At 58.3% G+C, this 27,912-nt stretch overlaps 1 protein-coding gene across 5 annotated transcripts; it reads right to left on the minus strand.

The window, feature by feature from the left end:
• Nucleotides 1-3: 3 nt before the first annotated feature.
• ITGB4 (integrin subunit beta 4) lies at nucleotides 4-27,912 on the minus strand (the record flags this gene model as incomplete). 5 transcript variants are annotated; one of them, XM_079725232.1, is made up of 39 exons in its annotated part: nucleotides 4-413; nucleotides 521-628; nucleotides 720-884; nucleotides 967-1,122; nucleotides 1,213-1,401; nucleotides 1,963-2,112; nucleotides 2,540-2,698; nucleotides 2,848-3,084; nucleotides 4,959-5,090; nucleotides 5,178-5,360; nucleotides 7,227-7,364; nucleotides 7,510-7,690; nucleotides 8,030-8,187; nucleotides 8,995-9,199; nucleotides 12,249-12,397; nucleotides 13,278-13,457; nucleotides 13,552-13,700; nucleotides 14,697-14,720; nucleotides 14,852-14,910; nucleotides 15,226-15,329; nucleotides 15,592-15,783; nucleotides 15,960-15,993; nucleotides 16,766-16,872; nucleotides 16,963-17,085; nucleotides 17,832-17,961; nucleotides 18,136-18,234; nucleotides 18,355-18,458; nucleotides 20,488-20,690; nucleotides 21,625-21,701; nucleotides 21,876-22,040; nucleotides 22,455-22,577; nucleotides 22,872-22,961; nucleotides 23,282-23,545; nucleotides 24,926-25,097; nucleotides 25,283-25,379; nucleotides 26,022-26,226; nucleotides 26,378-26,479; nucleotides 26,721-26,803; nucleotides 27,834-27,912. In XM_079725232.1, 39 exons carry the CDS (start codon nucleotides 27,910-27,912, stop codon nucleotides 274-276), a joined length of 5,415 nt encoding a protein of 1,804 aa, XP_079581358.1. In that variant the 3' UTR covers nucleotides 4-273. The 5 variants fall into 5 exon arrangements, with proteins under 5 accessions (XP_079581358.1, XP_079581359.1, XP_079581357.1 ...); XM_079725233.1 differs by having other exon boundaries at nucleotides 12,249-12,393; nucleotides 13,274-13,457; XM_079725231.1 differs by lacking the exon at nucleotides 2,540-2,698 and adding an exon at nucleotides 3,639-3,811 and having other exon boundaries at nucleotides 2,848-3,126; nucleotides 4,955-5,090; nucleotides 12,249-12,393; nucleotides 13,274-13,457.

Genomic DNA, 27,912 nt, shown 5'->3' on the forward strand with positions numbered 1-27,912 from the left:
AGCGGTAGCAAACTCTTTTATTAAGTGCAGAACAAAGCTGGGACCTTGTCACGCTGGTCCTAGCTCTTTGGTTACAAATGGGCTTGGGCCCAGGGTAGGAGGGCAGCCGAAGGGCCTTCCGGGACCACTTCATGCCTCCCAGAGGACACCTACCCCCTGCTCTGTGGCCAGAGGCACCGGCCCTGTGATCAGCATGCGGGTGGGCTGGTCGCCAGGGGTCCAAGGATGGCGTAGCTGAGGCAGCGCCAGGGAGAGGAGGTGGGGTTCGGGGGCTCAGGTCTGAAAGAACTGTTGGTCCACATGGGTGCTGAGGGTTCCACTGGTGGTCAGTGTCCGGCTCACAAACTCCTGTGTCACGTGCCGGGTGAGGGAGCCATGGGCTTCCAAGTGCTGGGACCCCAGGGTCAATCCGTCTGCAGGGGAAGAGGTGTTGAAGGGTCCACCTGGGTCCCCAACCCCCTTTCCTCTGTTAGCGCTGTGTTCCCCTGGGAGAGCCAGGAGCCCCCACCGGGCAACTCACCCAGTAGGACGGGCTCAGTGGTGCTGGAGTGGGTGGTGGTGATGCTGTACTCTCCTGGCATTGGGTGCTGGAAGAGCCCCAAGTGGCTGCCCAGCTGTGAGAAGGAGCCTGGAGTGGGCAGAGGGGCCAGTCAGAGGGTGGGGCCGGGAGAAGGCGTGGCCAGAAGGGGTGCGGGGGAAGAAGGGGTGAAGCAGCCCACCTCCATCCTGGGACTCGATGGTGATGATACCCTCACGCTCAGGCCCGAAACCTTGGGTGGTCTTGGCCTGCACCTTGAACTTGTAGGGCACGTTCTCGCTGAGGCCTGGCACCGTCAGCCGGCTCTCGGGGCTGTCGCCATCCACCAGGAACGTGGTGGCTGGCTCTGGGCAGGGAAGATGCCTTTAGCCTCGGTGGCTCCCCCTCCACCCTTCCCCTGGTCCCCCTGACCCTGGGGCGGGCAGCACCTGCTCCATGGGCCATCTCACAAGTCACCAGGTAGCCGAGGATGTCGCCATCAGGCCTGCGCGGCCGCTCCCAGCTCAATTGCAGAGAGTCTGGGCTCAGGGCTGTGAACACCAGTGGGCCTGGGGCGCTGGGCGTGCTCAAAGTGAAGGCAGAGCCTGGGGACAGCAGAGGAAGAGTGTCGGTGGGTGGGTGGGTTTGTGGGTACAAGATGAGGGGACAACTGTCAGGGTGGGTGGGCGACTCACCCGGTAGGGGGCAGAGTGGGCTCTGTGGGTGCACCTGTGACTCGATGGTGATGACACCCTCGCGCTCTGGGCCCCAGCCTTCCTGGCTCTGGGCCCGCACGCGGAACACGTAGGAGTGGTTGGGCAGGAGGTCTTCCAGCACCACCGAAGTCTGGCTGGGGTTGGGGATGTTAAGCTGATGCAGCTCACCTGGGTGGGGATGGAGGCAGGTAGCAGAGCAGCATTATTCCTTATTCCTATCCCCGGCCTGATCCCACCCCTTCCCTAGGCTACTGTCAAGACCTACCCACCACCTGCCCAGCATTAGCTGTGGCTTGGGTACAGGTGGGGTCAGCCTTGTATAGTACGGTTGGTTGTTCAGGTTGTACGCTACACAAGGAATGAGTGGAACCTGAGATCCCATCTGTGTATGTTGGCTGTTTATGGGCCCAGATCATGCTGCCGCGAGTGTCTCTGCCCACGGAAGTGCCACTTCCCAACTCCTGGAAAGACATCTCATAGGCCGGCAGAGGCCCTGGGTCCCTAGGCTGGTGAGGCCTTGTTAGGTAAAACCTAGCAGTGGGAATGATCTGGAGAGAGGCCTAGGGAGAGATGGATGAGGATTCATCAGAAGAGGCAGTGGGAGTCTTAGAAGAGAGAGACTCTCTCAGAAAGGTGGGGTGGGGGGGAGCATTAGTGTTCAAGGGACTTGGGTGGATTCCTGACAGTCGGGTGTCCCCGTGTGTCAGCCCAACAGCAGCCATGCCTCACCGCCATTCAGCAGCTGGTACTCCACGCTGTAGCCCTGCAGCGCCCGCTCACACTGTGGCTCCTGCCAGCTTACTTTCAGAGACGTGGGTCCCAGGGCTGAGAACACCAGGCGGGTGGGTGTGTTGGGCACACCTGCAGCCAAGCGGGAGCCTGGGGACAGGAGGCCACAGTCAGCCGGTGTCAGGGGTGTCCGGGCAGGAGTCCTAGTTCTAGCCCTGACCGCCCTCAGCTGTGGCGCCTGCACTGACCGCTGGCCAGGTGGCCCACTCACCCTGCAACACCCTGTCCAGGCCACCCAGCACCTCCTGAATGTCCTGTGAAGGATGTGGGTGCGGGCCCTGCCTGTGCCGAGAGGGGGTGAGCCCGTGAGTCAGCCGGCCCCCACCCTCCTCAGCTGGCCTGGCCCCTCTCCTAACCCCAACCCAGCACCCCCAGAGGACGGAAGCTGCGTTAGGCACCAGCGCTGATGTGGATGGAATGGAGGGTGAGGTGGCACGGGCAGCAGCGGCGGTGGGTGGATGGGTGACAGATGCAGCAGGACAGCTGTGGAGGCACAGGATGGCCACCCCTGTACTACCTGAGCCCCAAGAGGGTGCTGCTGGCTGCCCAGCCAGGATTATAGAGTCTCTTGAGTCCCCGGAGTGGGGGACCCCCTTCATCTGAGCCCGACTCCAGGACCCCAGGGCCCAGGACAGCGGAAGCCTGCTCCTCCCGTGTTCCCAGATGGGAGGGAGGCCTAGGGCAGGACAAAACAAGAGTGAGAGGGCAGGGAGTGTGCGTGTCAGAGGATGGGCAGGAGGGGGACGGCAGGCCGGCAGCCCGAGCCTCCAGGAGCTGGAAGAGAGGAAGGATTAGGGGAGGGCAGGGGAGGTGGTGAGTACTCACTCTGGGAGGTGAGGGAGGTGAGGGTTGAGTAGTCCCTGGGCAGCGTGGCCGAGTGCGAGTGTTCCGGGCGGGTCAGCGAGTGGTAGTCCCGCGAGAGGGTGGAGGACGTGCTCAGCAGGCGGCGGGGCAGGTGTGGGCTCAGGTGGGTGCCGTAGGCCGTGTTGCTCACAGCCATCCTGTGCAGGGAGTTGGCACTGCCCGGGAAGGCAAAGTCCATCCGCCCGTTCACCAGGTGCTCTGTGGGGTAGAGCAGGGTCACCGGACCGGCCCGCACCAGACCTGGAGCCCCTCGGGGCAGGCTGCAGCCCTGGGAATTCCCTGGATTACCTACCCTCTGGGGGCCCTTGGCATAAAAACAACCTGCTTCCCTTGGCCCGCCAGGGACAGAGGTCCTTGGAGGAGTCCAAGGGCCCCCTAGGCGTCTGCAACTCAGGTCCTGTGGCCTGGCAGGACGCCCCTATGGACGGCCGCTGACCTCAGCCGGGGACTCACTGCCCCTGCAGTTGGCCCTGCCCTGGGGAGAGCCCAAACGCCTGCCCTTGGGTCCCCTGAGGCCTCTGACGGGTCTCCTTGGGCACCAGGGCCTGCCCTAGACACAACAGACTTGGAAGGTTGGGGGCAGTCCAGCTTTGGGGAGAGCCCCAGCGCCTGCCTTGGGATCCCTTGGCTCTGGGGTGGCAGCCGGGCAGCCTGACTGCGGTGGGCTCTGGCTGGAGCCCAGAGGCAGCAAACCAGCGAGCCTAGGTGGGTGCGGGTCAGGGCAGGCCGGTCACCTCCCTCCCCGCCGGCACCCCGCGCGCCCCCACCGGCGGCGCCGTCATCCAGGGGCCCGCGGGGCGGCTCGGCGGCGTCGGAGGAGAGCCGGCTGCTGGCCGACAGGCGCGGGATGAGCTCCGGGGGCAGCCGCCATGTGACGCGCCGCAGGTCCAGCTCCTCCCCCAGCAGGGGCTCGAACTTCCAGCCGCTGCCGCCTTGGGAACAACGAAGGGCCGCGTTGGCACCGCCGGGGGGGGCGCGGGCGGCTGCGCAGAGGGGCTGGGGGAGGAGGCGGGCGGCGCTGTGACGGGAGCCCGTCCTCTGGCTCTCTGGGATCCGGGTGTGTGCCGGGGAGCCCGGTGGCCGGCGAGGCCCTCGCCCGAGAGGTGGAAGAGGGCGGCCCGGGCTGCAGCTGGCGAGGGGAGACCCCTGGACCAGAGCCTGGGCTCTGTCGCCAGCTGTGAGGACTCCCTGCTCTGAGCCTTGGTTTTCCGTCTGGATAACGGAGGGCGTGAGCTCTCCCCTGCTGGCCTCCCAGGGGCAGTTCCAGCAGCCAGAGTGCGTCACAGGCAGCGAAGTGTAGTGCAGCTGAGCTGGGGCACCTGATGTGAACCAGCTGCTCTTTACTTCAGACCCTCAAAACTCTCAAGACCCTTGGGCTTGGGTTCCTTAAACCCAGGTTGGACACCGTGGAGGCCTGGTATAGGCAAGGATGGAAGAAAATACAAATCCTGAAGGATTTTCACTAATGGCAGTGTGTGATTGGCATCCCATTTCACAGATCAGAAAACAGGCGCAGAGAAGGTGATTCATCTGAATTCCTGCAGTGGAGCCAGAGCTAAAACTGAGTCCCCAAGAGTCCCAGTCGAGGGCTCTTTGCATCACACTGTACAGGAATCAAGGAAGGAGGAGGAACAGGGCCAGTGTGGGGAGACACTGCTCTGTGGGCCCAGAGCCAGGCCTGCCTCCTCCCACATGGCCCTGTCCCTGGCAGGTGGCCTGATTCCATGGCACTGCTGGTGAGCCCTCCGGTCTCAAAACTGTGTTTCCAGTCCCATGTGCATGAGCCTGTGTGCATGTGCCCCAAGCACATGTCTGTCTGCCTGTCCTCACACACAGACGTGCACACGATTCATTCGGGCCACGTCGGCTTTGTCCCCTCTGTATCCAGAGCCAGTGTGGTGCCTGCCAAACCGTCGGCTTTGTAGATGCTCGTCTGGGGCTGAGAGGGGACTTCTGGTGTGACCTTCATGCCCAGTGCTCACTGGCCCCTTGGTTCTCTCTGGACACCAGTGACAGCCCCATCCTCTACCCAGGACCCCCACCTTCCTCGCAGGCATCCCAGGCCCACTCACCAGTGTCATCAGAGATGCTGGGCCTCTGGCTGCCAGTCGGGGAGCGGAGCACGTCATCGCTGTACATGAGGAAGCTTTCGTAGTCTTCCCCACCGTGGGCGTCCACGATGGGAATGTCTGGGATGATGGGGACTGCAGGGTGGGAGCGGGTGAGCCAGGGCCCCAGCCTCAGCCTCCTGCCCACCCCCGTCTGCCCTGTGCCTCCCACCCACCACTCACTGGACATGGGCCGCTTGGGCTGGGTGGCCAGGTTGATGATGGCCTCCCGCTCAGGCCCCCAGCCTGCCCCATTGCGAGCCTTGACCGTGTAGCGGTATGGCTGGGACTCCCGCAGGTTCTCGATGAGCAGCGTCCGCTTCTTGGGGCTGTCCACCAGCACCTTCTTCATGGGCCCGATGGGTCCTGGGACAGGGAGAGTGCTTCAGAGGGGTCATCCAGCTTCTGGCCTGGTCCCTGCCTCTGGTGCACCAGGACTGTCGCACAGCCCCTGAGCTGCACCCAGGAGTTTGGGGAACGAGTCAGGGAGCAAGCAACTGTTGAACCCCAGCTGCATGCCAAGCCCTGAGAACCTGGGTGGGACTGGCTTAGAGAAGGCTCCATGCGGCTCATCGCTAAGTTAAGTGGCAGAGACAAGACTAGACTCAAGTCGGCCCCACTGTCACCTCTACCAATTGGTAAAGGGTCCTGCGTCCATGTGCGTCTGTGTGACACTGGCTCCAGAGGCTTGGGCGCCCTCACCACCTGTGCCTCACTGTCCACAACCAAACCCCAAATGCATGGCTTCCCTGGTCACCTGGGCAAGGACGGGAGGGGAGAGGCAGGCCTGAACCTGCACCTGAGGACAGGCTGAGGCTTGTGAGAGCTAAGGGCGAGAGCAGAGGGGAAACAGCTCTCCTCCGCCACACCTAGAAGGGTGGACACAAGCCCTGGGAGAGAGGAGGAAGAGACCCCAGGCTGCTCTGAGCAAGTTACGGTGCCTTGGACCCCATGTGACAAGATGGGGGCCCTCTATGTTGGAAGACGTCTGGGAGACCAGAAAATGTCCCAGTTTCCAAGGGGTCCAAAGGAGGGCTCTGGAAAAACAACACCTGCTAAGCTTGAGGCTGTTTGTTTGTTTGCCCCACCGCGTGGCATGCGGGATCTTAATTCCCCAGCCAGGGATCGAACTCGTGCCCCCTGCAGTGGAAGCATGGATTCTTAACCACTGGACCACCAGGGAAGTCCCTTGATGCTGTTTGGTAAGTAAAGAGCTGTGCTCCAAGAATTGGCTGATGTTGGGCTGTCAGTCGGGGGAGGTCTCTAACTGCCCTTTCCCATCCCTGTCCACCAGGGGGAGAAGGGAAGGGGGCCACCCCAAAGTTGCTGATGCCCTTGGGCCCGCCTCACACATTTGTGACACAGTGGAGGCCTCAGCAGGCTAACGCTGTGGGCTGAAACCATCAGTCATTCCTGGGATTAAAGGCTGGGTCAGAAAACATTTCCTGACAGCGGTCCATGGGTGGACCAGGTGTTGTAAACTCAGAATGAGCCAAGGATGTGATGCAGCTGCTGAGAAGGCTGTGCTTAGTCAGCCAGGCTACTAAAGAGCAAGGAGCCTGAGACCCAGAACAATCCTGCTGCCCTCTGCCCTGTTGGGCCACCCTGGGGATGCTAAGCCTGACTCACTTTAGGGTCCACGGGTCCTATTTGGGGGTGGTAAGCTCTCCATCCCTGAGATGGGCCAAACAGAGGTGAGAGCGCAAGGAGGAGGGCCCTGCACCAGGCGAGAGGTGGGACCAAGTTCCCTCAAATAGTTTCTCATCCTGACAACTGGCAGGGGTGGTCCCTCCCCTTCCAGGACTGGAAGAAAAATAACAGTTCTGCCAGGTGCTTTGGCCTAGGGCTGCCAGATAAAATATTGCATGAAATGTACTAGAAAAATTGTCTGTTTGAAGTTCAGGGCGTCCTCTGCTTTTATTTGCTAAATCTGTCAACTCTACTCTGGCCCTAAGAGAACCGTGTAGAATTGAGCCATTTTAGTTACCTGCGTGGGCAGGCAACCCTGGACCTGTGACCCCACTGCACATATATAATCTCAGGCCCTCCATCCCTACCTGCCCTGGGAGCTTCTGGGCCTGGCTTTGGAATGCAACTCAGCCCAAACCTGACCACAAACCTAACGATGCCCCAGGCAATCAGACATACGGACTCATCCACTGACCAGGACGCTGGACCTCCTCCCACTCTTTGCTCCTCCCTGGGGGCAGAAGGAGAGGTCCAGATCCTTACGGCTGTCCTCGTTGACCAGGCCATAGCAGACCTCATAGGCCGTGATCTCGCCATTGGTCTCGGCCGGCTCAGCCCAGCTCAGCTGGGTCACGGTGGAGGAGACGACATTGAAGGCCAGACGCCCCGGCTCGCTGGGAACTGGAGGGGGAGGGGATGCAGGAAGAGAGCTGTCAGCCGCAGAGAGGGGGCAGACTTCTAGGGGGTCGGGGGACAGGGCTGGGCACGCTGGCATCAGGGTAGCTGGGGGGCAGACAGGTGGATGGACAGAAAGGCGAGGCCTCACCTTCCGGGTGAGTGCGACAGGACACCAGGGAGCTGTAGGGGCCCTCGCCCTGCGCCCCGTAGGCGCACACCTTCATCTCGTAGTCGCAATACGGGTACAGGTTGGTGAGCTCCACCGAGGGCACCTTGCTGTCGAGGAGGTGGGCTTCGGACTCAGAGTCACCCTGGATCCAGTACTTCACCTGCTCCCGGGGCGGGGCTGGTCAGTGGGGAGCAGCTGGCAAAGCTGATCCTCCCTCCACTGAGCCCTGCCCTTGTTACCCGCTTTGCGCACAGACAGGACCGAGTGACCTGCCAGGTTCACACAGCAGGGCTGGGGCGGAGCCGAGGTGTTTCTGGGCTGGTGGGGCCACAGTCCAGGAACTCGCCTCTGCCCCGGGGCACAGAGGGGGGTTCCCCCGTCCACTGAGGCCAAGCATGCCCTCTCCTCTCCCTCAAGGGCCCTCTTCCCCCCGGGTGGCCCACCTCCCCACTATGTGCCCAGCCTCCCCATCCACCACCCTCATCGCCCCGCACCTTACCCGGTACCCTGTTGGCTTGCCAGGAGGGGGCAGCCAGTTGAAGTGGATCTTCCGGGACCCGGCGGCCTTGGCATTGGGGTTCTGTGGGGCATCCAGGTCACCCCGGGGGAGTAGGGGTGATGACAGGGTCTGGCCCATTAAGTTCCCGTCCAGTTCATCTGTAGTGGGTCAAAAGCCAGGGCAGGGCAGCCAGCTGAGTCACCCCACGGCTTTGAGGGGGGCAGGAACCCACCATCGCCACCAGGGGGCGCCAGAAGCCCAGTTAAACACCAACGCTCCTTCCCTGCATCCCCCTCAACTGAGACCTACCAAAGGGGGTCTCTAGAGGGCTGGTGCCCCCATTAGTAAAGCACAGGGCATCCTGCCAAACTTGGGGGGCCCAGGAGGGTCTCTGGAGGGATGAGAAGGAGGAAGGAGTTTGCTCTCTCGCTCCCTTTGGCAGCCAAGGGTGTGTCCCACGTGAGAACACCTGGCTTCTCCCAATGCCCTCCGTCACTCCGGGACCCCAAGACTCCACCTCCTGCCCCATCTTCTCAGCAAGCCTCCTCTCCGGGTGGGCTCACAGACCCCACTATACAGTTCTCAGGACCCATAAGAACTGTTTCACCCCTTCTGGGAACACCTGCATTTTAGCTGGAATGAAGGCTGAAGTCAAAGGGCTAAGGCCCTTAGTGGTGCGATTCACAGCCAGCAGCAGGCCGGTGGCCGCATGACCCCAGCCTCTCTGATTGAGAGTAGGGTTGCCAGATAAAGGCAGGATACCTAGCTAAATTGGAATTTTAGATAAACAACAAACCCTTTCTTGGGATAAGTACATCCCAAATAGTACATGGGATATACTTATACTACAAATGTGGTTGTTACTTATCTGAGATTCAAATTTAACTGAGCGTCCTGTATTTTTACTTGCTAAGACTGTCAAGAAGCCCCCAGCCCCGCTTAGGCTGACTCCAGACTCTGCCTACCTTGGTCCCCAATGATGACAGTGGCAGACTGCGGCTGGCCCAGGCGGGCCCCAAACTTGGGGTTGCTGAGTTGGATGTAGAAGCGGCGGGTCTGGCAGCCCCGCAGAAGGGAGTCCATCTCCTGCAGCTCCAGGAGCTTCACCTGCAGCTCCTTCCAGGTCTCCCCAGGTTGGAATAGCAGTTCGCCCTCTGTGGGGATGTAGTCCTGGGAGTGGGAAGGGGTCAGGGTCAGGGTCAGACCAGGCCTGGAAGAATGAGTAACGGCCACACAGCCCACCCCAACCTCACGGACAATGCAGAGACCCCCCACACACAGACTGTCCCATATGGACACGGAATGACTCATGTTTCTACAACACCTCTTGCGCATCAAGCACATTACAAATATTAGCTCATTTGCTCCTCAGGGCAGTGTGAGGTAGAGATATTATTGTCCCCATTTTACAAATGAGGAAACTGAGGTACACAGAGGTGAAGAAACTTGCCCAAGTTCACACAGGTAGTTGCGGTGGAACCAGGATTTGAACCAAGGCACAGAGACAGGGATGCAGATATGGAGGGTCCCATACAGGCAGGCACTCAGCCGGGGGAGCTGAGATTTGCAGGCCCCAGACAGGGAGGGAGGAACTGTTCCCCGCACTGGGGCTCTGAAGTCTGGATCCCACCAGCCCCCAGGCCCTGCCTCCCGGGGGCGGTGCTTCCAACATCTCCAGCTTTTTTTTTTTTTTTTCCCCCAATGCCCCAGAGCTTTCCTGAGCTCCCATCACATGACGCCACTGGGTGGCACTGCAAACTAACATTCAATTCCAGGCACTGCTAGCCAGCCGCGCTGTGCAGAGAGGGACAAACTCAAACGCTACAAAAACCCAGAAAGAAAAGCAGGAGTCGCCTGCAAGACAGCTGACCTGGGGGGAATGCTTCAAAAATGTCCAGGTGAAGGGATTCCCTGGTGGCGCAGTGGTTGAGAATCTGCCTGCTAACGCAGGGGACACGGGTTCGAACCCTGGTCTGGGAGGATCCCACATGCCGCGGAGCAACTAGGCCCGTGAGCCACAATTACTGAGCCTGCGCGTCTGGAGCCTGCGCTCCGCAACAACAGAGGCTGCGATAGCGAGAGGCCCGCGCAACGCGATGAAGAGTGGCCCCCGCTTGCCACAACTAGAGAAAGCCCTCGCACAGAAACGAAGACCCAACACAGCCATAAATAAATAAATAAATAAATTTATATTAAAAAAAGTGTCCAGGTGACAAAAGACAAAGCCAGGGAATTATTCTAGATTAAAGGAGACTAAACACATGACAACAAAATGCAATGCCATACCCTTGACTGGTTCCTGGATTGGGGGGAAAAAGCTACAGAGGACATTACTGGGACATGTGAACATGGGGGATCCGAATATGGACTATTAGTTATGAGGACAGTGTGACATTTCTTTTTTTTTTTGCGGTACGCGGGCCTCTCACTGTTGTGGCCTCTCCCGTTGCGGAGCACAGGCTCCGGACGCGCAGGCTCAGCGGCCATGGCTCACGGGCCCAGCCGCTCCGCAGCATGTGGGATCTTCCCGGACCGGGACACGAACCCGTGTCCCCTGCATCGGCAGGCGGACTCTCAACCACTGCGCCACCAGAGAAGCCCTGACATTTTTTAAGTTAGGTAATTCTGTCGTAGTCATGTAGAGTGCACTTGTTCTTAGCAGGCGCCTGCAGAAGGGTTTAGGGTCTATATGATGTCTACAACTTACCTTGAATAGTTCAGCCAACAAAAGTAAACCAAACACACTCTCTCTCCCTTTCTCTCTACAGTTATAGAGCTATAAATAAATATATATATATATATACACACACACACACACACACATGCATATATACATCTATATAGAAAGAGAGAAAGCAAGGTCAATCTACGTAAAGGGTAAATGGGTGCTAATTTTGTTAGTCTTTCCATTTTCCTGTAGGCTGAAGCTTTTCAAAACAAAAAGTTGAGAAGTAAAATGTTTTTAAAAATAGTTCAATACCAAAGGATCTTTATAAAAGCATAACAGGATAGCCAGAATCTCTATAATATGGCATATTCAGTGAAAAGTTATGGGCATACAAATTCCTCTTTGGAGCACTGGAGCAGTAATGAGAACTGTTCCTACCAATAAAAAGAAGAATAGGGCGTAAAAAAGAAAGAAAGAAAGAAAGAAAGAAAGAAAGAAAGAAAGAAAGAAAGGAAAGAAAGAAAGAATAGGTGTGTGTCAGGATCTTCTGAGTGCACACTTGCTCCCATGATTGCCAAGTGGGCTGGGCCTGTGGGCCAGTGAGACTAGACTTTATTACTTTTTGAGTGAAGTTTTGATGTGAATATTTTTAGTTTTAAAATGTTGGTAATAGGTATAAACTGGATAACTAATAAGAACCTCCGGTATAGCATAGGGAACTCTACTCAATACTCTGTAATGACCTATATGGGAACAGAATCTAAAAAAGAGTGGATATATGTATATGTATAACTGATTCACTTCGCTGTACAGCAGAAACTAACACAGCATTGTAAATCAACTATACTCCAATAAAAATTAGTTTAAAAAAACGTTGGTAATAGGGAATTCTCTGATGGTCCAGTGGTTAGGACTCTGAACTTTCACTGCCATGGGCCCGGGTTCGGGTTCGATCCCTGGGTTGGGGAACTAAGATTCCACAAGCCATGCGGTGTGGCCAAAAAAAAAAGAACATAAAATGTTGGTAGTAAATTTAGAAAACCAAACAGACCTGTAAGCCAAACCAAGCACATCCACCACCTGGATTTGGCAGTTCCCTGAGACTGGGGCCCAGTGATAAAGGGGACACTGCCCTACCACACGGCCCTCCCTGCCCTGAAGGGCTGCTCCTGTGGCACGGCCCAGAGAGGGCCTGCCCGGCAATGACAGCCCAGGGACATGGAGCCTGTGATCCCACGTCAAGAAGCCCAGAGTCCCTGGACAGGGGCAGACGGAGGTGTCTATTTCTCTGTGGAGAGTTTGGCTATCCTGGTGGATCCTGGGATGTTGGGAGGGGGACACGGATGGTCTGGACACGATAAGACCTTACTCAGGGAGTCACTGGCACTTTTGGTGTGCAAGACACCCCTGCTGCAGGGTGGCCGGGCAGGTGGACATGTCCTTGGGAGGCCAGCCAGCGGCACCACCAGCATCCAGAGACTCAGGCAGCTGCCATGTCCTGCTTGCACCGGGCCCTTGGGATGTGCCCTTGACCCCATGGTGGAGACTCACCCGGTTGCCCTGCGCTGTGTTGTCCTGCGTGCAGTAGGAGACCTGGGACTTGCCATTGTCCAGGATACGCCGGATGATGGGGATGCGGGCCACGCGCTCCCCGCGGCTGACCAAGTACTCGGGCTGCTCAAAGGACACGATCCCGCTGGCTGCAAGGAGCCAGGCACTGGTCAGGGGTCTTGGCCACAGTCCCTTCTCAGTCCCCGCCCTCCCTCTGGCCCAGCCCGGCCCAGACTCCAGGAGTCTGCTTGTCACCCCTCTCTGGGGAAGGGCAGAGGAAGGGGCTGGAAAAGTCTTCCAGGAAAAGTTGACAAGGCTGGAACAGTGTCCAACTAACATCTTGGAAGGGTCAGCGCAGAGAAAGGAGGCTGGGCAGGGGAAAGACCAGACATGAGAGCTGAGACTGAGAGCTGGGGCAGAGCAGGCCTGAGTCCTGGGGTCCTGGGGCAGGTGGGGAGGAGGGGTCAGGGACCAGAACAGACCCTCCGGGCGCCAGAAAAATGGTTATCAACAAGTCCAGGTTCCCCGAGGAACCAGCAGGGAAGGCACCGTGGGTGACAGCGGTGTGACGCCTTGCTCACCCCTCTAGATAGGCTTGGGCAGAGGCAGGCCCCAGTCCCCTTCCTGCTCTGATGCCCTGCCATCCTAGGGGGGCCCCATTCAGTCTCCCAAGTTCAAGGGCCATAGAGGAAGAACAAGGAGAGGGATGTGCAATGGCTCCAGGAGGACGTAGCACCCTCTGGTGATTATAAGAGAAGCTCCCACACTGAGTGCTTACTACCAGGCACTGTGCGGAGATGTAGAGCCACACAATCCTCACAAGAGCCTGATACCCATTTTACAGATAGAGAAGCCAAGGCTCAGGGGTTGAGCCTGATACCCATTTTACAGATGGAGAAACCAAGGCTCAGAGGTTAAGTCACTTGCCTAGGCCACATGGCCAGGCCCCACTTCCACTTGGATTCGAGGAGGAACAAGGGACCCCAGAGCCTCCCTTTGGGCCCCCCTGCTCCCCCCACCCTGACCGACCTTGCTCCTTGATGATGGTGATGTTGACCAGGCGGCGGCCGAGGGTGGCAGTGCCCACGGGCACGTCGATGGCCTCCACCAGCAGCTGCTTCTCATCATCGTCCTCAGGCCGGATGAAGAGAGGCACCCGCACGTCCACCAGCTCCACGCCCTCCTGGAACTCCACCATGCCCCGGGCGTCTGGGCGGGCGGTGGGGAGCCGTCAGATGGGGGTCAGGGGGCCGCACAGGGGTGGGAGGTGAGAGGGAGGGGCACAGGGAGCCTGCCCACTTACCCTGGTCTGCAGTGAGGGTGTAGTAGCCAGGGGCCACCTTGAGCTCATGGAAGGCCCCCTGCTCCACATGCTTCTCCGTCAGCTTCAGCAGGGCCTGCTTGGCTGAGCGGGGCGCCATCAGCACCGTGTCCACGATGGTGTGGTCCTGCCTGGGGGTGGGGTTGGGTGGGGAGGTGTCAGGCTGGCCAGGAGGCTGGCACTTGTCCCGCCCCACCTACCTGTCCTCTCTCCATCAGGGGACAAGATTCCAGGCAGGAAAAAGCAGTCATCAGAACCAGACAGTCCTAGAGGCCCACGCTGGTCCCACCACCTCACCCTGCAGCCTTAGCATCCTCATCTGTGAAATGAGGCTACTACTCCCACCCACCTCACCAAGAAGGGCTGGTGAAGCAAAAGGAGAGTCAGGACAGCAAAGATGTGAAGAGTATAGGCCCTGAAGCCAGACTGCCTGGGTTCAAATCCTGGTTCTATATCTTAACAGCTAGGTAACCTTGGGCAAGGTACTTAAGCTCTCTGATTCTCGGTTTCCTCAACTATAAAATGGGAATAGCAAAGGTACCCACTTGGATAAGATAACCACACACATGAAGCCCTTAGAACAAGGACCGGCCCGTCGTAAGCACTCAAAATGCTGGTCTAGATGGTTCTTACTGAAGGTGATGTGCTCAGCGAGAGCTGTATTCTGTTCCTGCGCAGTTGTGTCCCCTCTGCATGCTGTTCCCACCCCCACTCTTCCCCTGGGGGGGCTGGGACTTGGGGTAGGAACTGGGAAGGAGGTGTGTCACCCACTGGACCATCTTCTTGGCTCCCAGTGGTGCCTCCAGAATCAAGGCCTTTGGCGTCGGAGGAGGGCTGCAGCTGGGCACCGGGCTATCCCAGGTACTGGGTAGGGGGCTAACGCCGGCATGAGGACAAGGACTGGGTCTGCTTGGTTCTCTGTGGTTTTCCTGTTCTAGTACGGGGGCTGGCTTTTGGTGAGGGCTTCATACAGGTATTTGCTCAATGAAGGTCCTACCCAAGGACAGACACAGACAGCCCTCCTTTCCAGTGGGATGGAGATGGGGATGGAGATTGGGGTGGGGGAGGGGGCAGAGGCGGCAGGTACTCGGGGCTGGTACTACCCCACCTGTGTGTCTTCGACTCACTTTTTCCCGGCATTGGGCTGCTGCCTGTGGAGGACAAAGTGGGGAACGTGAGCCAGGTGGTCCCTGGGGTGGAGGCACAATCTGCCTGGGGGAGATCCCCTGGCATTGGCTATACGGGCAGCACCCTCACCCAACCCTGGGCACCCAGGACCCACCGGAACTTGGTCTGCTGGAGCTTCTGCGCGCCTGTGATATGCCTGTACACCTCGTTCAGCTGCCAGGCAAGGGAGGGCTGTGAGGCTCGGGCCCTGGGGGAGCCTCTCCACCCAGAGCCATCCAGGCCCAGAGGACCTCTCGGAGTTGGCTGGGGGCGTGGCCACGGGCACGCACATTGCCTCTACCCTTCTGGAAGCATTTACAGGGAACAGATCCCAGGATGATCCCAGGCCAGGCACACGTCCAAGGAAGCCCTTCTTCCCTGCCCGGAAAAATCTAGGTTCCCCAGCTGCTTCCCTCTGCTCTCCCGCCACCTGGCTCACACCCAGCCCAGAGACGCCAGCTGCCTGGGATCGGCTTCTTTGGCCCTTACGTTCTCCTCCACTTCCTGGCGCAGCTGGTCACATTCTCGGGTGCCAGGCTTCAGTAGGTTCTCGGTGCAAAGGCGGGCAAGGCGCAGGGACAGCCCGTAGGGCGCTAGGGGCAGGCAGGGAGGGGTGTCGTCAGCCCCCTGCACAGTGGGCACCGCAGAAGCCCCGTCCAGGAGCCATGCTTGGATAGGGGAGCACCTGAGGCTTATAGCACCATCAGGAAGGATAGAAGGCAGCCAGGCCTGTGCCTGCACCCAATACCCAGAGAAAATAGGAATGGTGTGATCCCAGACCCGGGAGCGGCGGTGAACATGCCCCGGGCCCCAAGGGCAGCACCAAGACCTGCGGTGCCCAGGCCTGGCCCTCACCCAGCTCCGTGGGGTTGATGCCGGCAGCATGCGAGGCAAAGCCAGGCCGCTGCACGTTGTTGGTGATCTTCCAGCGGACCATGTCACGCCCCTTGAGGTTCCCACTGCGCAGCATGGGCGTGTCCAGGTGATCCGAGGCCATCAGGTTCGCCCGCAGCATGTAGTGGTCTTCCTTGAAGCCCACCATGTGACCTGCGGGACAGGGTCCTCACGCTGGGCCGCTCCCCAGACCTTCCCCACCACAACCCTGCAGGTGGGACCCCGGGGCCTCCCGCCTCTGTTCCAGACTCGGCCCCCACTTCCTCTCCACCCCAGCTGGAAGAAAGAGCAGGCAGAAGCCCACCACCCCTGCTGATGCCGGCCCGTACCTCGGTTACAGCACGGGAGAAGGGCCAGGCAGGCCTAGGAGACAAGGTGGGTGAGGATGAGAGCTGAGACAGCCACCCCAGCCTAGGTGAGCCCCTTCCGCCACCACCTGCCACCCACGCCAACGGTCCAGAGGGGGCAAAGGTGCCTTCCCAGACACCAGGATATCCAGGCAGCTGCAGGGGTCTAGATGTGTGGCACACAAGGTGGGTACAGAGGGTGATGGGGCAAAGGGTTCCCCAAATTTGTGCCAGGGGACCCTGGTCCTGCTGTATACTGTGGAAAGTAAAGGTTCTGTGATCAAACCCATTTGGGAAGCACGGAATTCCTTCCCCTTATAGTTTCACTATTCACACAACTAGATCAAAGGCTCTGAGAAGTCCTGCAGAGAAGAAACCGCTTGCTCAAATGTATTTGATCACAGAACTCTTTTTCTCTGTAACACACACTAATATCCCACAACGCTGGGGGTTACTGCAGAGTGTTGTCTCTGCTCCCCACAATTCAGTATCCCATGCCATGCCATCCTCCATGTTTTCCTGTCTCCTGTCTTTCCTCCCCAGTAGACTGTCAGCTCCTGGTGGGCAGAGCCCTTCCTTCTCTGTTAGCTCTCATGACCCTCTGCATGTGGCTGACCCCCGGGCAGAGGCTCCCAGGTATCCAGCCACTGATGGTTGGCAGAGGTGAGAGGCTGGGGTGGGGAGGGCACCAGGGCTGGGCAGAACATGTGGGTTCGCTTGGCCTCTGCCACCTACAGGGACCCTGGTGGTGGGTGGAGACCCTGGGGAGACCCTGGGGGAGCCCCCACCTTGCAGCAGGCACAGTACTTCCAGCAGAGCAGCAGCAGCAGTGCCAGGAACAACAGGAGGAAGATGAGCAGGGGGATGAGCCACCAGAAGGTGCCGGGAGGGCAGTCTAGGGAGCAAGGAGGAGGGAGTCGGTGCCATTTCCCCCGCTGGGGTCTGACAGGCCACCCACATGCCCCCGGCCAGCCCTCCAGCTCACCCTTCCTCCTCTGCACCAGGACGGTGCTGTTGGGCCCGGGGGCGCCATCACCTTCCACGGTGTAACTGTACGTACAGTCGTCATCCTCATCCCGGAAGGAGCAGTACTCCACCACCTCCTCCGCTGCACCCACAGACGGTCAGTAGGGCACCCAACCCCACCCCAGAGCACCTTAGGGCCTGGTGAGATGGCCGCTCCTCACCATGGCCCTACTCTGGGGCCCACCCCGCCCATCACAGGGTGGGAGGCACCTCCCTGGGGAAGAATGCAAGTTCCAGGCAAACTGTGCATACAGATGGGGCAAGGCGGGGGCTGTCCGCCAGGAGCATCAAAGGCTGCAAATCTGTGCCCATCCTGGGCAACACTCAGGAGCTAGGCTTCTACAACATTTTTCTTTTTTCTTTTCTTTTTTTTTTTTTTTGGCCACATGTGGGATCATAGTTCCCTGACCAGGGATCGAACCCACGCCCCCTGCAGCGGGAGTGTGGAGTCTTAACCACTGGCCCGCCAGGGAAGTCCCTTCTAGAACATTTCTCTGACCTAGAGGAAAGGAGGCTGTGTGCCCCCATGGCCCAATTATGCGCCTTTGCCGTGTTCATGGCCCTACCCAGCTCTTTGCCCCCTGTCCAAGCCAGAAGCCATCTCCCCAGGTCTGGGTGCCCTGGCCGGACTGTGTGTCCCCTACCTGGGTCTGTGTGACCTGTCTGGGTTCTGTGACCACTCCCAGGTCTGGAAACCCTCTTTCTGGACTGCATCTCCTCAGTTTGGATTATGAGACCCCTACCCAGCTCTACAGCCCTGCCCAGATGAGAGACACCACCTACCCCATCGGAAGCCCCCCTGCCTAGTCCTCTTTCCCTGCCCCATACCTTTCTTAAGCTCATCCACCATCTTGACCTTGAAGCTGCACTCCTTACACATGTGCCCCTTCTTTTCACCGGTGCCCCACGCCTGGCACTGCACACAGGAGCGCACGTCCTCGCAGAGGCCCAGGCGGATCTGGGTGGGTGAAGAGGGCCAGGCGGGCACTATGTTGGGCGGCGGCTCCTGCCAGGCCCGCTCCCACCACGTCACACCCTTGGGCAGCTCCTCTGGCACCAGGCTCAGCCCCTCTTGTCCGTCTTGCCCTGTGCCTGGGGTCCCCATGCCCATACCCAGTGAATCTGGCCTCACCGCTGAGTAGTTGATTTCGCAGATGGTGTCTGTGTAGAGCGACTGTTGGTTGCAGTGGCAGCGGCCACACTCGCAGTAGCCACGCCCGTTACAGATACCCTGAGTCAAGAGGAGGCACCAGTGAGCCAGCTGTGCCCCCACCCCTGCCTGAGAGGGAGGGTGGTCCTGATTGGGGCCTCCTCCACCGCCCCCCACTGTCTGCCTCATGCCCAGGCCTACCCCATTGCTGTCGATGCAGGTGGCATTGCTGAGAGGACAGTCACAGCTCAAGCCTGTCCAGCCAGGCTCACACACACACTGGCCCATGGAGCAGCGTCCCCGGTCTGCAGTGAAGGGGAGGGGAGAGGAGAGGCACACTTGCACCCACAGTCCAGGCTGCCCACTGGCTGGAGCTGCCTTGGGAGCTAGGATGTCTCCAGCCAGGGGCAGAGCCATCTCTTCGTTGCTTTCTTGGAACTCCCTTCTCTCCATTTCTCCTGCTCTGTTGTGCCCTTCTACCTTCCACTCTGCAGCTGAGGTGATCACCCCAAAACACAAACCCAATCATGTGTCTCCCCTGTTTAAGAACCTCTAATGAGGCCTGGCCAATGCAATACGGTAAGAAAAAGAAATAAAACATAAGTTTTGGAAAGTTAAGAGATGAAAAACTGTCATCATTTGCAAGTATCAGAAACATGTCACAAAATAACAAGAATCTATAAATAAGTTATTAGATTTCATAAGTGAGTTTAGCAAGGTGGCTGGATAAAAGGTTAACATATAAAGAGTTAGAAAATGAAATTAAAAGCACCAGTGAGGACTTCCCAGGTGGCGCAGTGGTTAAGAATCCACCTGCCAATGCAAGGGACATGGGTTCGAGCCCTGGTCCAGGAAGATCCCACATGCTGCAGAGCAACTAAGCCCATGCGCCACAACTACTGAGCCTGCACTCTAGAGCCCACGAGCCACAACTACTGAACCTGCATGCCACAACTACTGAAGCCAGCGTGCCTAGAGCCCGTGCTCCGCAAGAGAAGCCACTGCAATGAGAAGCCCGCGCACCGCAATGAAGAGTAGCCCCCGCTCACCGCAACTAGAGAAAGCTCGTGTACAGCAATGAAGTCCCAATGCAGCCAAAAATAAATAAAAAATAAATAAATTTATTTTAAAAAAAACACACACACACACACAAAAGAAACACACCAGTGACTCCCTTTTGCCCAAAGGATGAAGTCCAATATCCTTACTAGAGTAGGGGTTGATTAACTACAGCCTGTGGGCCAAATCCAGCTCACCACCTGCTTTTGCAAAAGTGTTATTGGAACAGAGCCACATTCATTTGCCTATGTATTGCCTATAGCTGCTTTCTGCTACAACGGCAGAGCTGGGTAGTTGTGACGGAGACCATATAGCTTACAAAGCTGAAAATATTTAATGTATAGCCTTTTAAGAAAAAGTTTGGACTAGATTAAAACTGGACCCATCCTGGACTGGAACCCAAGCCCCTCGCAGTCTGGCCCTGCCTCCTTCCTGGCTGCATCTCCCTCCCCTCCTGTCTCAGCTTGGCCTGTGCCAAATGTCTGCCTTTCTCCAGACGTCCTGGGTTCTCCCTTCATTTCTCTGAGCACACCCTGGGGTGGGCAGGTGAAGAGAAGAAATGGCAGACAAAAACAAGAACAGAGGAAAGGGTAGAAAAGCAGGGTCTTGACCCCCTGTGGCAAGTATACAGTTGGGGCTTAATAAGTATTTGGTGAGTGGATTTTCATTCATTCTCCTCCATTCACCCATTCAGTATTTCCATGTGGCCCCTGCGGGTTCTGTGACCCCTGCCCAGCTCCGGAAGCCCTGGCCAGCCTATGTGCCCATGGCCTGGGCCCACACTGTGTTAGGCCCTGTGGGGCTACAGAGGATGCATTACTCCAGGCGGCCCTGTGGGGCTACAGAGGATGCATTACTCCAGGCGGCCCTGTCTGCTAGAGATGTAGCATCTTCCGAGAGAGGAAAGATCGCTATGCCATATACCACCGATCACTGAGGTTGAGCTGGGTGGTACCCACTCTAGTGGGATGGGAGAGTGGAGGAGGGAGTGGGCACGGGCTGGAGGACTTCAGGGGGACATTCCACAGTGGGGATTTCATGCTGGCAGGGGCCTTGGGCACCAAGTTTGTGGAGGAGGAGAGGGGTCCAGGTTGGGGCTGGACTTGGGAGAGGCACTCAGGGAATCTGGAGGAGGGCTGGGCCTGAACATGGGGGTCCCGACTCCCAGCGAGCCTCTCCCAACATGGGTTCTGATGGCAGAGCTAGAGGCGGGGGGCAGGGGCTGGACACCCAGGCCACCCTCTCGGCTCCACCCAACCTGGGCCAGTAGCTCACCGTTGCAGAGGAACCCGGAGGCACGGGGGCACTGGAAGTTGTCGTATTCGCAGAATTGACCCTCATAGCGGCCTTCGCCATAGCACACGCAGTGGCCGCACTGGCACTCGCCCTGCCCCGAGCACAGCTTGTCCTCACCCTCCCGCTGGCAGGGCGCCAGGTCACTTAGGGAGCCAGTGGAGCAGTTACAGGTCTTGCCGCTCCTGCAGGAGAAGCCAGTCACTTCCGCACAGCTCAGCAGGAAGGCTTTCACCATCCCATTTTACAGATGAGGAAACTGAAGTGGGCCCCTGTGGGTCTGAGTTACGTAGACAGCAGGGGCTGAGCTGAGACTCAAACCTCAGTCCCCTGAGACCCTCCCCCTGTCCCTCCCTCAAGTCATGATAAACTTATTCAATGTCTTGAAGCTTGAAAAGCCCTTACTCTTACTAACATTCTCTTATGACTCCCTTCTGCTCAGGTAATAGGTGCCCATGGCTCAGATACTAAAGGTCCAAAAGGGATGGAGGGCTTCCCTGGTGGCGCAGTGGTTGAGAGTCCACCTGCCAATGCAGGGGACATGGGTTCGTGCCCCGGTCCGGGAAGATCCCACATGCCGCGGAGCAGCTGGGCCCGTGAGCCATGGCCACTGAGCCTGCGCGTCTGGAGCCTGTGCTCCGCAATGGGAGAGGCCACAACGGTGAGAGGCCCGTGTACAGCAAAAAAAACAAAAAAAACCGAAAGGGATGGAGGGTAAAGTACGTCTCTCTCCTGTGTCCGACACACAACACCCTAATGGCCACCACTGCCCTGATTCTTACACGTCTTTCCAGAGGTAATCCTATATATCCATATATTTCTTTTTTTTTTTGGCGACGCCATGCAGCTTGCGGGATCTTAGTTCCCCGACCAGGGATCGAACCCGGAGCCCCGGCAGTGAGACCGCTGAGTCCTAACCACTGGACTACCAGGGAATTCCCATATCCATGAATTTCAAAGTGCTTTGAACTGAATCCACCTGCCAACTAGACATACCCCTTTCCTAGCCCTTTCTATGCCCAGCTGCCAACCCACCCTCAGCAGCCTACATGGTGTGCCCAGCCCCTTCTCTGGGAGCTGCTGGCATCCTGGGTGCTGGCTTCACCCTCCCACACTCACCAGCCCTCATTGCACACACAGTGTCCGCACATGAAGTCCCCATTGAAGCTGCAGCGAGATGACCGCTCCTCTTTTTGCTGGAATGAAATGATGGTGGGGTGGCTGCGGGGGTGAGGGACGCTGGACGCTGCCCCTCAGGGCACCCCGAAAGGGAGTTGTGGCCACAGGATGCTCTGCTGTGTTACTCAGGGCCCTGGGGTGGTCGGCTTAGCCTCTCCCTCCCTCCACGACCTGGTGGGGCCGCATCATACCAGCTCACAGGAGCACACGTCACAGACGATGTCCACGTCCATCATGAGGCCATTGGAGAAGGAGGGCTTCAGATGGATGTTGCCCTTCTGGTCCGCTTCTGGCAACTGGCACACGTGAGTCCCGTCCAAGTCCTCGATAGCCCGCAGCTGCACTTGGTATGTGCCCTGCAGGGACCCCACTGTCAGACAAGGCAGGCCTGGACAGACCACCAGGGGGCAGTCATGCCTGAAGTCTCTAGGCCCTCAAGCCCCAGGGATGTGTCTGGCCCCCGACACCCAGCTCCCTGCCCACCCTTCCTCAGGGCTGCGAACTTGCTCCCTCCAGGCACAGCCACAGTAACAAGAGCACCAACAGTAACCAGGGTTGCTTTTGGCCCATTCACTCATCTGAGCAACCCTGAGCTCCAAGCTGATTGGTCTCCACTTTACAGATGAGGACAAGCCAAGGGGCTGATCCAGAGAGCTTCAAACCCAGATCTGACTCCGGAGGCCATGCTCTGGACATCTGTTCAGGTAGACCCCGCCCCGCAGGGCGCTGTGCCCGTCCTCCCCTGCCCCGGGACCCCCACGGAGGCGTACCACTTCCCCCCGTCGGATGAGAAAGGACCCAGTGTTCGTCTTCTGGAACATCCTGGAGGTGACCTCTGTCCGCACGCCTCGGGGGCTTTCCAGGGCCCGGATGTCCAGGTTGGAGCGGATGCGCTAAAAGAGAGCAGGCGATCAATGGCCTGGGGGTACCCCGGGCTCACCCACCCTGGCCTGGCCTGTCTGTGCTGCACTCCCACCTACACGGAGGCCTGGGGCGCTGGCAGGGGGCGGGGTGGGGGGTGGGGGGTCAAGGGAGAAGAGGCTGCAGGAACCTGGGGCCAGGCCCAGGGGGCACTCCTCAAGGGCTGCAGAAGACCCTTCCTCCCTCCTGTCCTATTTCCCAGTCCTCTGCCATTCAGCCTTCTCTCCAGCCCCGCCCCAGAAAGGCTCAGACTCCAGAGCTCTCACGTTGAAGGCATCCTGCAGCAGGTCCACGATGTTGGAAGAGTCCTCCTGCAGCACCCCCAGCGAAGAGACAGGAAAATACGAGGACAGCTTCTGCAGGAGAAAATGCCAGGCCGTGGCTCAGCCTCCCACAAGTGTCATCTCTTTGAATCCAGACAACACCTTTGGGGTTTGCTCACTTGGCAGATGGGGAAGCTAAGGCCTGGCGCCTGCTGTGCGTTCCAGAGCCTGTGCTCTTAGCCCTCACCTGCTTGGGAGGGGGGCTGGGGAATGGGCACGTGGACTCCTCTTCCCACCAGGGCCCATCCCAAGTTTTGGGAAGGAAGGGAGGAAGGCAGATGGGGGTGTCTGAGAAGTTCCACGGACCCTCCCGCCCGCCCCCATCCTGCCCAGTGAGGCCCCGGCCCCCGCACCTCGTAGTAACTATAGGAGTAGTTGGTGACTGCAAAGATGGGGATGATATTGTGCTGGCCGAGCAGGCGCACCAAGGTGGGCACCGACGGGTAGTCCTGTGTCCTGTACTGGGTGTAGGTGCCCGTGGTGTCCAGGTGGCACTCCTCGTCGTTGCGTCTCATGATGCCAGCCAGCACGTTGGCGCCATCCGCCTCGTAGTGGAAGGCCGACTCGGTAGAGAACACCAGCAAGTGGGTGCTGTCGGGGCGCCAGCCGATGTCCCTCTGGGGAGAGCGAGGAGGGGTGCCCGTGGAGCAGGGGACACTCATCACAGTGTCGTGCACAGTGACAGCGAAAGCACGTCCCAACACAGGGTTCAGCAAGGACACGGGATTAACAGCCTGACGCCCCCATGAATGACGCACGTGACAGACAGCACATGAGTGATGAGGGGGATAAAAAGAAACCAGCGATGGGAAGTGGGAAACAGAAGCAGGGGCTGTGCCCACAGTGGGCACCACGCAAGATGTGAACCAGGTTCATCCAGCTGTCCCCACAAGGTCTTAACCACTCTGTGAGAATATCTCAACTGCACAGAAAAATGTACGCCACGCAGCATTCAACGGAAGATTTAAAATAGGTACAGCAAGCAGCACGGGGCAATTTGTTTGAGAAATACATGGGATGATTTTGAAAACCATGTATTACAAGAGAAAATGTTTATGATAGCATTAGGTGAAAAAAAAAAGCAAGTTTCAGAACTATACGTACACTGATTCCAACTATATAAAATAAGGAAAAGGGAACAAAATATGCTGGTGGGGTATCAGTGGCTGGTTGTCTGATGGTGGTGAAATTATGGGCAATTTCTGTTCTTTGTTTTCCAAATTGTCTGTAATATGGATACATTATTTTCATTTTTACTTCTTATTTTCTAATTTTGTTTTATTTTTTGGCCACGCCATGTGGCTTGAGAGACCTTAGTTCCCCGACCTGGGATGGAACCTGGGCCCCTGGCAGTGAAAGTGCTGAATCCTTAACCACTGTACTGCCAGGGAAATTTCTTTTTTGTCTGTGGATACATTATTCTTTAAATGAAAAAACTGATGTGCACATAAAAAGAAGTGCCCTTGGGCTTCCCTGGTGGCGCAGTGGTTCGGGGTCCGCCTGCCGATGCAGGGGACACGGGTTTGTGCCCCGGTCCGGGAAGATCCCACATGCCGCAGAGTGGCTGGGCCCGTGAGCCATGGCCGCTGAGCCTGCACGTCCGGAGGCTGTGCTCCACAACGGGAGAGGCCACAACAGTGAGAGGCCCGCGTACCGCAAAAAAAAAAAAAAAAAAAAAAAAAGAAGTGCCCTCTTCCAGCACAGATGGAGACGGGTCTTAACGGGGAGATTGGATGGGGAGCTGGCCTCAGGGCACTGAAGGTTCCAGAACCCCAAGACTCATGTCCGCCTCACTGGCCAATACAAAACCAGGCTGTGACTGCTCAGGCCCTGATACCTCTAAACTTGGATTGGAATTGAGGGTCCCCCAGTGGGTCTGAGCTTGTCTTAGGGGATGGGGGCCCCAGCCTGGTACCAGAGCAGGCCAGTGGGCAGCTCCTGCCCTTGTTGAAAAGCACAGCCGGGTCTAGGCCGGCAGGACCTGCCCCGGCACTCACGGTGCACACGGCCGTCTGCAGGATGGCATCGAAACCTCCTTCGGGGGCGTCCAGGTTGCCCGAGATCCGCTCTCCCTTTAGCTTGTTCCGGAACTCCTCCACGTCCTCCGTGAGGCTGATGACGTTTTTGAAGGAGAAGGGGGGGTCACTGTGGGGCCAGGGCTCCCTCAGCCTGGGCGGACGTGGGAAGGAGAGAGTCAGGGAGGGAGAAAGTCAGGGGAGAAGACGCCCCCAACCCCCTGCCCACCCTCTCTAGGGACCTCCCCCTTGGCTCATTTCAACCTGAAGACTTCGAAGTGCTTGGGTGGAGAGGGCGTGGGCCACCTGGCCAGGACCCCTGCCCCCTCGGTCACTCACTTCTCGGGCCTCATGTCTGTCTGAGGGACGCTGACTTTGTCCACGAACTTGCCAAATCCAATCGTGTAGTCGCTGGTGAGCTGCCTCAGGACCTGGGCTGGGCATCAACAACAAAAAAGAGGGGGCAGCTGAGCCCCAAGAACCCATCAACACAGGGGCCGGGGGCTCGCTTGGGAAGGGGGAAGAGGAAGAATAACTTATTGTCAACACTTTGCATGTTGGGCGTCAGCTCACGCACATGACAGCCCTTGTCCTTATTTATGGATGAGGGAAATGGGACTCGGGGGACCCAGAGTTGTGCATGCAGCTAGTTGGAGGGTGCGGCCGGGGAGCTGGACCAGCCGTCTGCAGAGCTGGGAATTAACCTCAGCCTTATGGCAGCTGGTGCCCTCTGTCAGCACCAGAGGAGGGACTTCCTTGGCAGTCCAGTAGTTAGGACCCTGAGCTTCCACTTCTGGGGGTGCGGGTTCAATCCCTGGTCGGAAAACTAAGATCCCGCAAGCCATGAGGCACAGCACATCCAAAAAACCAAAAAGGACCAGAGGGCTCTGGTTCCCACCCGGCTGGGGCCTTCTCTGCACTCCCGAGTGGTTACTGGGGTCTGCACAGGACCCGCCTCTGAGAATGGGGGGAAGGAGTGGGTGCAGCTAGCCTGAGCCCTGGCCTCCTGAGCAGGTGCCCAGCCAGCTGGGGGAGGCCACTCTCTCCATGCCCTGCTGTGCTGTCTTCTGCGCCATACCCAGATCCTGCCCCATCTTCTTGAGGTTGTCCAGATCGTCAGACATGGAGTTAGAGAAGTCCATGAGGATATACAGGTCCATGGGGCTCTCCAGGGGCTCAAACACCTGCAGCTCAAAGTGCCGCTCCTCTCCGGGCCGCAGCCGCACCCGCAGCCCCTGGGGGGACACCTGGCTGCGGCGCAGGGTGGTGTCGATCTGTGTTTCCTGTGTCCAGGGGAGGGGGACACCTGGCTGGAGGGTCTCTCCAGATCTGATGGAGATACCTCTCAGCTCAGCCAGGGGACACGATAGCCTCCCACAAACAGCCAGCCTTGAGCTTGGAGGGCCCAGCCCCGCCGACCCCCACTCTGGGCACCTCTGTGATCTCGAAGCTGCTCTGCATGACCACCATGCTCTCCTGCCGGCAGCCCGCAGCCAGCAGCTCTGCCTGGGTGTTGCAGCGCCGTTCCTTGAACATCTGGCCAGAAGGAGATGGAGTCAGGAGAGCAGTGCCCTTCCCCTGGCTGTCCTAACCCCGGATTTATCCTGCCCCCCACCACTCCGATTTTCCTGACCCTTGCCTGTCCTCCCACGACCGCGGGGCCTGGGGCTGGGCTGAGGGCGGGGCAAGTGTGGGCCAGAGCCCAGGCGTGGGGTGTAGCAGGGTGGGGCACGCAGGTTGGGAAGGTGGCCCAGGCTGGGCCCCAGCAGCATCGCACCTCGTCCGTGCAGTAGGCGCAGTCCTTGTCCACGCGGATGCACTCGGTGCAGCTCTTCACCTGGGCCTTCTTGCAGCGGTTCGCTGGGGAGCAGAGATGGGCGTGCCCACTGAGATGCGCCTCACCCACTGCCAAGCCCTTCCCTTGTGCATCCTCATTTGAAAGAGGTGGGGATCCTCTCCCGATTTACAGAGGGGGAAATGGAGGCCAGCAGGTACGTGGTCAGTCCCAGGTAGCACAGCTAGAAACCCGCAGAGCCAGGTCTCAAACCTGGACTCTCCACTCAAGTCTGGAGGCAAGGATGGTGGGGGCCGAGACCGAGGCGCTGGCCCATTTGCTGGCGGGGACACCCTAACCACCCCCTTCACCACCTGCTCCTCCAGGGTAAAAGGGATTCTGTCTTGTTTATCACTGTGTCCCCAGAGCCTAGCCCAAGCCCCGCACACAGTGAGCTGTTAGTAAATGAATGAGGTAAAACTCCAGTTTCTCCAAAGGTTGGGATTCCCTTTGGTTTTGTTCAGTTAAAATCACAGTAAGGACCTATTATGTGCACTAGTGGGTGGTCTCCTGGGCTCCAGGCAAGGTGCACTGTCAATGTATAGCAAGGGCTCCGGTGAGGGCGGGGAAGCCCTGACTTGCAGCATTTGCCAATTTCCAGGGTGTAAATGTTCCCACCATGGTCTATTTCAAGCTATCAGCATGACCTCCACTGACAGGCAAAATTTCATCAGGAGGAGCCAGCTCCAGCCCTTTGCCGACTGTAGACACTCCCAGAGCAGGTGATGATCACATTTCTCTCCTCCAAGTTCCTCTAAAACTTTTCGACTCAGCTTTCCAAGCCTCAGTACATCCTGCAAGCGCCTCCATTCTCTTAGTGGATGTCTTCTCCCTCCTCTAGACCAAGTCTCCTTCCTCCCCTGGGTGTTCTTGGGCCATACGGCTCAGGCTCATGGCTCCCCAGCCTTCAAAGTGGGTGGTGGTTGTTTGTTGAATGGCCGAGTGAGTGTCTGGGTAAGACATTCCATGAGAGCCCCCTCCCTCACTTAAGGGCAGTGCCTTGGAAGTTGAGCCCCCGCCACAGAGAGGGGTGTTGCAGGGGTGTGTCCGACTCACCCATGTCCCCGGGGAAGCTGACGCTCAGCAGGGCTGCCAGCAGCAGCCTGGTCCACCAGCTGGGATGTGGCCCTGCCAT

This window comes from Hyperoodon ampullatus (genome assembly GCF_949752795.1).
Source record: "Hyperoodon ampullatus genome assembly, chromosome: 19".
Classification (NCBI taxonomy): Eukaryota; Metazoa; Chordata; class Mammalia; order Artiodactyla; family Ziphiidae; genus Hyperoodon; species Hyperoodon ampullatus.